General features: G+C 38.7%; 1 protein-coding gene across 1 annotated transcript; it reads left to right on the forward strand.

The window, feature by feature from the left end:
• The first annotated feature begins 1,026 nt into the window (after positions 1 to 1,026).
• LOC103526290 (carboxymethylenebutenolidase homolog) lies at positions 1,027 to 5,267 on the forward strand. Its single transcript, XM_008491338.1, has 5 exons — positions 1,027 to 1,232; positions 1,886 to 1,993; positions 3,867 to 4,009; positions 4,424 to 4,515; positions 5,088 to 5,267. The coding sequence occupies exons 1-5, from the start codon at positions 1,027 to 1,029 to the stop codon at positions 5,265 to 5,267; spliced, it is 729 nt and encodes a 242-aa protein (XP_008489560.1).
• The last annotated feature ends 6,069 nt before the right edge of the window (positions 5,268 to 11,336 follow it).

Genomic DNA, 11,336 nt, shown 5'->3' on the forward strand with positions numbered 1-11,336 from the left:
CAGAACAACTTTTTTCCTTTAATCTCTTAAAAACATCTATTGGCTCATTGTCTGTAATTGCTCTTTTTGGAGAAAGGCCAAAACCAAATACTCGCACATATTTTGAATGAGATTTGCAACTCTGCTTGTTTTCTCTCATCTCTTTCAAGGCCACACAGGCTTAAGGCATTGAAATCTAATTTATAAATCCATACTGCAGTCCTTCACCAACTGCACACCATGCATTTCCTCCCAGAACTGCTGTGATGCTGCTACCAAAAGCACAGATCAGTTAGCAGGTGCCAGCACTCAGGGAAGCACTGAACAAACACTGTGCTTTTCTGTAACAGCTGAATGCTCACCCATCACATAATACAGAAAAACCAGCATAGGATGCCCCATGAAGACACCTGTGATGGCCCTGTGCCTGGGGATAGAGTGACATGTGAAGCTGCTTCACACTAGTGCTGACAGGATTGCATGGGAGCTAAACAATTGTGAAATGAGTCAGGATCTACATGAGCAAGACTTTTCTAATTTTTTAACTTTGTTTTTGGTGTATCTTGTAGAGAAACAAGACAAACCAGGTGCCTCAAGTTGCCAAAGAGTGGGTGTGAGTCCACCTGTGCCTGGTTAAGACAGGCCCCCTATTACCAGGGGGCCAATAAAGGTGGGACACACACCCCCAGAGAGGGAGCTCACTCGGCTCACTCTTGTGTGTGGCAATGGAGAGGCCAGCAGCTCATCGAGTCTCAGGAGCAAGAAAGGCTCTTCCCACAACACACAAATGTGCTCCTTCTCTTCCCGCAACAGTATCTCTTCACTCTCTGCTTAATAACACACAATGGACTAAGACATTGTGCACTAGACATTGCTTTTGCTTTTGTCTCCTTTCTCTTTTCAGACAAGGATGGTAATATTGCTTACAAAAGTTATTGAACTGCTTTCTGCAAACCATATTTGCTTTTATTTGCTCTTATAAATGCATGCTAACAAACTATTTTGAATTTCTTGCTCTCCTTTCCCCACCTTTTTTTAGGTTTCCAAATGGCTGATCCTTTCCTGTATCATACTGGAAGAAGGTCACAATATGGATGCCTTGGACATGAAATACAAATTGAGCACATAAAGGCATATGTTTGTACACCATCTTTTTTCACAGACAAAGCTGTGATTGTGGTTCATGATGTATTTGGATGGCTGTTTCCAGACATAAGATACATAGTCGATTTGATTGCTAGTCATGGATACACGTAAGCCACTGTTTTTCTTTCTTCCTCTTAAATGTATGGATAGATCACAAGGCCCAAAGCTAAGCATGGCATATGGGGACTTCCATAGACATAGGGCAACCATACTATTTTGGTGTGTGCAAATAAGAACACAAAGGGGCAAAATGTTCCCATGAAGGCACCACAGCTACTAAAACTGACCCATTAAAAATGGCTGCTTGAGTGCAAAGCCACAAGGAAAGTCATAAACTGGTAGTGTTTGTGCTTATGTGCAAGTGTTATTAAAGGATAAATGTTCATGTCTATTTAAAAAGTTGTACAAGCTGTTGGGAACCAAACCTTTTGAACGTTTTCTTTAGCTTTTACTAGTATGATATATATGTGTTTATGTAGAAGCAGGGGGGTTGCTTAATCCCTTTACTTTTGTACTAAGTGTGTTTAAGGAAATGATGAAATCTTGTGTTGTTGGTTCTCTTTGTTGGTTTTTTTTTTCCATAGAAAGACATATACTTTTAGCTCTGATGATAGATAGAACAAGATGAGTAGAATATGATTCATATAATAACTGTGTAGATGTGTACTATGGAGTAGAAAAATCATTAGGAGACATGTAGACACCCACAGATTCTTCCCACCTGGACTGGGAAGTTGACTTGATTCCATGTCTCACACAGGACCATCTGCCCAGATTTCTTCAAGGGGACAGAACCATGGAAGAGTACTGATCACTGGGCTGACTTTGCTGACTGGTTGAGAGACCATGATCCTATGAAAGTAGACAAGTAAGATTCATAATTATACTAGAGCTTTAAAAAGCATGCAGCAAATGAGGGAAATCCATATGAAATATCAAAAGTGGCATCTCACAGCAAAACACGCTGGCTGCACACACACAATTGCTTATATTGGGTGGTTTTTTTCTATGACTCTGGGCACTTGATTGGCTGGCATTTGGAAAGGATCATCTGATCTGTCCATCAACATGCTTATTTTCCCCATCTTGGTTTCCTGGGCCCTTTTCTAACTATGTCACACTGTCTGCTCAGGCTCATAATCAGTGTTTCACACACAGGCTATGGAACACCCAGTACTCTCACCCACAAATGTTGGTTCTGCCTCCAGTTCCCAAAGACAAGGGAGCAAAGCTTCCACATCTGCTTGTCTTCTCTGCCAGTTGTCACTTGTCCATCTTGCTTTCTGCCTTGTAGATGATTATAGGAGAGGATGATACTGTCCTGAGCAGCACTAGGTCAAAATTTGCAGGACTGCTCCAAACTTAAGATACATCTGATCAGCTAAACTGCTTCTCTCAATGTGAAATACAAGGCACACTCTCTGTAGAGCCAAGCAGTACCTGTTAACAAGGCTTCCCTGAATTATGGGAAGCATTACTCTTTCTTCAGCATCTCTCACCACAGCCTCAAACTTCAGAAGCGAGGCATAAACACCCTATTACTCAGCTATTGTCTTGTAAAGCACAAGTATTTTTCTGATCCTTTCAACAGCTCCCAGCCCATCTCTCAGCAAAGATTTCGACTGTATGGTTGCAAGAAGCTGTGACTGATTTTTTACAAAAGACAAATGACTAACACCTGTAAAAAAATCCCACTCCAAAGAGTGAGCAGATATGTGGGCACTGCCTTAAACAATTAAGACCTCAGGGACAGGCCTGTGCTGTATTTTGAGGATTCACTTGTAGCTGTCCTCAAGGTCAAATCCATTGCTCTTTCAGAGCTTAAAGAATGCAATGCACCCATATCTTAGTACCCTTCCAAATAAATCAAATGCAAGATACCTCTTCCATTCACAGTGCACACGCTACAGGCCTAGGACACAATCTCCTGATCATGTCATTTTGTACTGCTTTTTTGTCAGCCTAAACAAGAATGTGATGACCATACTAATATGCATAATATTTGAAAACATAGGTATTACTATATACTCTCTGCATTTAAAATTAATTTAAGACTCTGTAAATAATAAAAAAGATAAAACTATTGATACATAAGAGGTTAGCAATTAAAAAGAATTTTACCTGCTCTGCCCTATATTAAAAACAATATGCATATTTTTTGTATGCAATACCTCATGCAATACCTGCTTTTTATTTTTAAACATTACTGACATTTTAATTTTGAGTAATTGCTGCTTTAGTATAGTATTATTGCATGTTGGCTTGGTAGGATATTTTAGTCATGCAACTCATCCAACAAGAATGACATAGTAAAAATAAATCTTTATCTAAATACGTGGACTCTGTAGAAATAGCACAGTGAAGGTTTCCTATTCCTACATTTCATAATGCAAGATGTTGTTCTACTTGCAGATATGTCTTGTCTTTAGTTGCCCTGTCCTAGACAAAGTGATTCAATTAAAAATTTGCTTCTTTTGAAAACAAAGGAGCAGGTCATAATTCAGGTAAGTATTAAAGTATGTACACCTATACTTCCTTAAATAGGACCAGAGATGTTAACTCCCATTTAAGATCTGAAGTCACTACTCCGGGCTGAGATGTGATTTTTAAGTATTTGCTATTTTAAATGATAGGGAGTGCAGACTCAGAAAAAAAAGTCATGTATCTCTTTTAACTTCTTAAATTTTCAAGTGTTGACTCTGCAATAGATTCCTTAGTTTGCTTTTGTTTATATGTCTTAGGGAAGCTGATGTTGTCTTGAAGTATCTAAAGGAACAATGCGGTGCAAAGAAGATTGGTATCGTTGGGTTTTCCTGGGGTGGAATGGCAGTACATCACTTGATGCTGAAAAATCCTCAATTAGCCGCTGGGGTGTCTCACTATGGTAGTGTAGAACATGTGAAAACTTACCTGGGCTCACACAGCTATGTTTAATTTGTAAATCTAGTTATCACTTTGTAACAGCTTCTGTAAACACTCAACTCAAAGGTGAGTTGCAGATTTTAATTATCATTGTTTCAGCAATGTGCTGTAGTGATATAAAAATTTAAGAATGGTGGAAAACAGAAAAAAAAATTTTGTTTTGCACAGAAATTTTTAAGTCTTCTTTTTAGTGCTTGGAGAGTGCACAAATTTATTTTCATAATGTTTTTTTTTTTTGCTTGTGAATAGAAACTGTCTTGATCTAAAAAAAATTATTTAATGGGTAAACCTAAATAGAAATATTTTCTTTTTGTTTGCCATTTTTATTGCAAGAATGTTGACTTCCCTAACAGACTGTTTTTTAAATACATTGTAGGAATAATTAGGGACTCTGAGGAAAGATACAATTTACTAAACCCCACGTTTTTCATTTTTGGTGAGAAAGACCACACTATATCTTATGATCAGGTAAGCTGTTGTACTGATAATGCTTTTTCTTTTTCCATAGTTCTTTTATCCAATGCAGAAATCATACCTTGTTAGAAACCATTTTCAAATACAAAAAATCAGACAGGTTGGATTATTCTACTTACATTTCAACTTCCCCCATATCTTACTTAGGTTTTTCAAAGCTGCTTTTTCAAGGTGAGAAATGCAATACAGACCATTCAATGGTCTCTGAGTGACTAGACAATCAGATTGTGAATTTGGGCAGGGAGATCCAATGGATATGAACCAAACATATGTTCTCTCAATTTCAAAGCTTTAAATGAGTTTACCAACCTAAGTCTCTGAAAAGAAGTCTCTTTACAGCAATGAGTTTTATGAAATCATCTCTGCAGTAACTATTGAGGTTCTTGGGCTTATCCATATGTTAAAAAAAAGTTTCAGTCTCATATTCTGGAGGTGTTTTCTCACCTGTTGAGCAACAGAAGTTGACTGTCAAGTGTGACGGTCAAGAAAAGACAAAGATGGAGTGATATGAGAAAAGGCAAGAATGGCAAAGCTACAAAATAATAGAAGAATGCTTTCTTTTGCAGATTACCTTACTGGAGGAGAAATTGAAACAGTACTGTAAAGTTGAATATAAAATTAAAGTTTATCCTGGACAAGTCCATGGGTTTGCACAGTTGAAGCCAGAAGATATGAAGCCTGATGATAAACCTTATATTGAAGAAGCTAGAAAGGATATGCTGGATTGGATCAAAATGTTTGTTTGACAAAAGCATAAAGTAACACTAGGCTTCAAGTTCACTATTGGAATTAATTAAATTTAGACAAGAAACCTGTAGAAGGAAAACCAAGTGTTTTTTTAAATTGTCACAAAAAATAGGCTAATTTAATTTATAGTTCTTAATTATTTTTTTACAACACTTACAAAAGTTTGTGAAATTGAAGTTGGACTAAAGAATGATTAGGCATTAAAAGTTGATTGAATTTATCTTAATTTGTGTTTGCTCTATTATTTTGCATTGTGACAGCAATAATAAGGACATTTTTTTATCCATTTGCCCACGGTAGCAAGCATGACTTCATCCTGACCTATCTGAGAAACTTCTGGATTTATTTAGTACAGTGATTGCTAGTTGTAGGTGCTAACATAGCAATACCCTGGTTTTGCACACAGACTTCTTTTATTTACTACAAAGAATTTGTCTCTGACATACTGCTGTTCTGAGCAGAATTTCCCACATGAGAAACAAACATTTGGTTGTGTCAAAGAGTTACGGAGGAATGATTGTTAGATGGCAGCCTTCAGGTATTCCCTTGGCAATGTCAAGAATGGCACTCGTAGTATTCCTTCATCAACATGAACAAAAACACAACCAGACCCTTCTGGCTGTGGAAGTAACTCAGGCATGAAAACTGTGGAAAGATACTACCTGTATCTTGTATAGCCAAATGTCCAGGTCCTGATCTTGCAGCATTCCTGCGTAACCCCAAGGAAAGCACCAGGCCCTTGATACCCCTCCTCTCCCTTTGTGCCTTCATGGCCTCAGAAAAATCCTCCAGTTGCTGGGGGTTTGTGAAGGCTGCACCATACATATATAACACCACTTTTGTAGGAGGTGGGGAGCAAGCACATTGAAGCTTCTGCTAATCAGCAAAATGTAAATTTGAGGGAGCTGGGGAAGCAGTGTGTCTGCTGTAGCTTGTCCTGTAGTGGGAAATGCCAGTTGCCTTGTTGGTGTGAAAAACCTGTTTGAAGCAGGCTAGAAACATTCATTGCACATGCAGCAGCTTTTTCCTGTTTGTTTTCCAAATAGTAGGCAGCTTCTTCAAAATAAACATTCCGTGGGGAGCCTCCTTAGATGAAGCTAAGGAGTGGGTGTTGTAGCTGTAGGATAGCAGGAGTGGGATGATGCTGCAGGCTGTGCAAACAGCTTTTACAGGAGGGGTGTGAAAACCTGCCCATACTGTTCTGTGAATGCACTTAGAGTGCTCCCAGCCCTGCTGGGGATCCAGGACCTCCTGCTGTTCATGTGGCCACAGGTGCCACGGTTTCTGGCGCCCCTGATGAATTTCCAGGTTCCTAAGTTCTCCATCCTGGTTAGTCAACTGTTGGGAAACTGTCTGGAAGAAAACAGATGTGAGCAATCCTGACTATTTAGCTTTAGCTAAGAGTAAGCTAAGGGCCCTGAGACCTAGTTTCAAGGTTACTGAAAGATGAGCTATGGGAAAAGATAAGGGAGCTGGCAGCAGAAAAAGTAGAATAGCAGAGTAATGAGGTAAGCCAGCAGAAGTTCTGTGAGAACAGGATTTGTGGCCAAGATATAGCCACCTGCAAGATATCATTATATAAACAAGGGTTCTATATAAAGCGAGTGTGAACTGTTAATAAACGACTTCACTTTAACCATATTGGTGACTACGTGTTGCCCTTAAGCCTCCGTGGATTTTTTCTACAGTCGACCTCTGTGGTGGTGGATGCAGATGACGATCAGAGCTGGCTTTCCAGAACTCCATTCAAAGTGCTGTGTGCATGCAGTGCATGCAGCAAGGCACTGGATTGTGATAAAAGGTGGAGTATCTCCTCCTCCTTAGGACTCTGGAGTTAATCAGAGGGAGCCCAGGTTGTGATAGAACATTGTCACAGCCTGCATTTTATTTGACTCAAAGGAATATTTATCATTTTATCTGCCGTACGTGGCAAAGTTTTTGCCTTGGGATAGCATTAGAACTTGATAAGCCAATGAGTTGGATAGAGTATGATTTGAATTGTACCCTGGGGGTATTCCATTTACGCTTGCTCAACATGAGTAAGATCTGCTGTCTTATACACATGAATATAAATAGAGGTGCACTGAGTTATGCTGGTTAAGGGAATTTTAACCGTGATAAACTATAGTAGTTTCAAAATGTTGAGTTCAGCTCCTTGGAATTTGCTCTAACTTAAACTTGACTGGACAAATAGTGCAAAATGACATTAGGGGAACTAAAACTCATTGACAGGGGATGCACCTGCAGCAACCTAAATATTTATTACTGAAGTAATATCATTTGAAGAATAGCAACTAGTAAATCTGAACTTTTGCCATCCAAGCACTACCAGTGCTCATTAAAAGGTGAAGCCTCTGTTACAGTAGAGGCTTGGGTGGAAACGATTCTGGGAAGGGTAGAACAAGGCAATGGAAATGCCATATCTGGGCTGTAAATATGTCTTGTGTGGGCTTGATCAAATGTGACAAAGTGTCTAAAACTGTGAGACTGTTATGTATAGTGAAAAATTTTTTTGAAAAAAAAAAGGTATTTTAAAGTCTTGATGAAATTCATACTTCATAAGGCTTTGAAAGAAATTGCAATGTGGCTGATTTCTTAGGTGGAGACCAAACTCGAGCAGTTGATATGTTAAAGCCTTCATGTGTCTTAGCTGCAGGCATGTTTGAACTGTACTTCATTTGAAGTTTCACAAAAGCAAAGAGCTGATCTCACCTGCAAGTGCAAAAAACTGATCTACATAGAAATATAATCAGATTCCTAAATTAACAACCTTCTGCTCATTATATTTGTGGTGATTGATTAGTGGGTGAAAATTAGCATTCAATTAATAAGCAACTTTTAAAATCCTGGGTTCCTGCAATTTTTAGTTAGACATATTTTAGCTGTTCCATACAAATTCTATGGGGTCCAAGGGAGAAAAAAATGTTTAGTTCACAGTCTGCTCAACATGTCTACTAATCCCTTCTGTGAACTATTCATACACAGTTTTTCAAAATCTGCATTCATGTCAGTTTAGTTAGCATTTTTACCAACATTCACTAAGTTCAAAGAAAGGTTATGCTATGAATTTTGGCATGTTCATAGGGTTATCCGCAACAGTACAAGATGGTTTACCCCTTTCTGTAAATAATGTGTAAATATTCTTCAAGTCAATATGTTTTAAAAAAAAGCTTAAAGATGCAGAATCTTGTTTTTTGTATATTAAACCTTGGCAATATTTTTATTTTTGTTTAAACACAGCTTGTGTTTAAACACCTATTTCACCTAAACAATAGGTGTTTAAACACCTATTTCAAAACTTGTTTATTTTAAAAGAAAAAAGTCTTTTACTTAAACAAATTTGTGTCAGCTTGCTGCTCAGATGAGCCGCTCATAAAGGAGGACAGTCAGCAAGTACTTTGGTAGGACAGTTGTCCTAAGTCTGTTGAATTTGGAGTCTCGTGCCTTTGCTTAGCCTAAAATTTGGAAAAGGTACTTCTGCATCATTGCAATGCTGGCAAAGCTGCAGTAAAACCGACAAGTTAAATTCCTGTTGCATTTTTGGACATTATGTGGTGGTTGATTGCAGAAGGTCAGGAGATGGGCTTTGTTCAAGAAAAAGGAAGTGCTGAGAGATGTCCCTAAAGGGGTCAGTTGTCAGTACTCAGAGCCTCTCCATGTATCAACCCAGAGTGCATAGTCCTGTGAAAAGAGCATAATTGGTGTAAAGAGGCAGGATTTAGAGTAATTTGTTTTGTTGGTCACTGTGTTTTCTTGCTTTGCTTTTAATATCATTTGCCAAGTTACATACATTTGTGGCAGAGAAACTGAAGAGGAGACGGAGTAGTGGAAGTGTATTAAGATCTTATTTGATGTATTTTTGAATTTGTTTAACAATCTTGATGCGGACAGATGTTTAATATATATTTCTAACAAAAATAGTGAAGCACTGAGGAGTGCATTTGATTTTTATAGCCAGTATGCTGCATTTCACATTAGTAATGGGACCTGAGAGACCAAGGAATATGGTTCCAGTGACTGCATTTAAATGGGAAGACAGACTACCTCCTGCTAGCAAGCAAACAGTGCCATTTTGATCAGCTAAGAGTAGTGACAGAGGTAGGATAAACAACTTCCCAGAATTAGGGTAAAAAAAGGATCTGTGTACAACCACCTATTGCTTGGTGGAGGTGGAAGAGTAGGGGCCACCAAAAGTTAGTTAGGTTTGAAAAGATGCTGTAGTGCCTTACCTCCTGTTGAAAGGAACAAGAAATTAAACCAAGCTTGAGAGATTCTACTGAGAAGACCTCCTAGGTCATAAACTCTTTGGAAACCTTTCTTCACTTGAGGAGAAATTAAGTAGTTTCCAGTTTGTCCTTTAGGATGTAAACCTCCTTTAAAAATGAAGCTTCTAGAGAGATTACATGTCCATGATGCATGAAGGTATGTTATGCACAACACTGGTGTAAGTCTCTGTATTTCTCTGACCTGTCTCAGTGCAGGTTACATAGTGTGTAACTGTGAGAGAGAACCCTTTGCTGATTTCTCTTCTTTGAGCTGATTTATTAGAACTTTTAGAGATGCCAGTTAATGATGGATTCCCTGAGAAAAGGCTGCACACAACAGGGCTTAAAAGGGGCCAGGGAAGTGCATGTAGGTAGCAGCAGTCTTGAATTCCCTATAGAGGAAAGAAAAGGGGAGAAGCACAATGAAAACTTGAAGGGAAAAAGTAGTCAGAAAAGCAGCATGCTGACAGTGGGGTCTCATAGGACGAACAGCAAGAGGTCACCGGGTGCCAGCCTGTGAGCAGAAGCTGTAAGACCACATGAGAGGAATGGTTATGACGCACAGTGTGGGGACATCACATGAAAATATACTTATCACATGCTGGATTGCTCAGGCACAAAGTGGGAATAGTGAACTGGCAGAACTCATTCTTCTGGCCTTATCACACTCTTGGGTTATGCTTACAAACCTGGAATAAACTAATAATTATGGAGCAAGAGAAGGCTAGTGTCAAGAACCAAAAATAAACACCTGGAGCTTTCACTTCCAAAACGTGTAGTATCAAGTGGGTATTAGCAGGTATCTGGAGAGTACTGCATGAAGATTATGACCCATAATCACATTTGTTCCTGCAAACAACTGGTATTACTATTTGTCCTTTTTGCTTTCCTGCAGATTCCTAGATGGCAGATGAGTCGAGGCCCTGCCCATGTGATATTGGAGACAGGTTTGACTATGGAGGCCGTGGCCAGGAAATACAAATTGAGCACATCAAGGCGTATGTTTGCAAACCACCTGCCAGCACAGGCAAAGCTGTGATTGTGATTCATGATATATTTGGATGGCAACTCCCAACTCCCAAACACCAGACACATGACTGATATGCTTCCAGCTAATGGATACATGTAAGAAATCTTTTCTTCTCCATGAAATCCCACTTTTTATGATTTTTGGCCTTATGTCAGAACAGTTTTTCCCATACATGAGAGGAAACTATTACCAGGGCAGTTTGAGTGATAATTTCCATAAACATGAAGGAACATTGCTGTGAAGTGTTGCAGAGTTCAGCATGCTTCTTTCATCCTTTGCTGCTTACAGAAATAGTAACTGCACATATAGAATTCATAGAATACTGAAAACACAATGCAGATGTGATATAATTTCCCCAGCAATGTGAGGTGGCTTTAAAAAAAATACTGTGTTCTAAACCAGAAGCGTATATTCTGTTTTTGAAGACCTTTTAAAATAAACAGGAATTCACCCTAAATTACATGCTGGGATTTAAAATATTTCTTCATCAGACACATGAATGAATGTAATATATTTTTAATATGATATTGAATATGTACATATATGAATTGAATATGTGCATATGAGTGATTCATATGCACGCATAGGGTATTGAATATGATTTCCTCCTCCCTCCCCACAAACCTTTTTCTGTCACTTTCAGTGCCATAGAGAAGTTAAATTTCAAAATGCAGCAACATCTTTCAGTGACTGGGTATGCTGCAAGGTACTCCATTTTAAGTATACATTACAAATATTCATAGAGGGCTGTGACTAACCTGCAGTTCCAATCT

Source organism: Calypte anna, chromosome 2 (genome assembly GCF_003957555.1).
Source record: "Calypte anna isolate BGI_N300 chromosome 2, bCalAnn1_v1.p, whole genome shotgun sequence".
Lineage (NCBI taxonomy): Eukaryota > Metazoa > Chordata > Aves > Apodiformes > Trochilidae > Calypte > Calypte anna.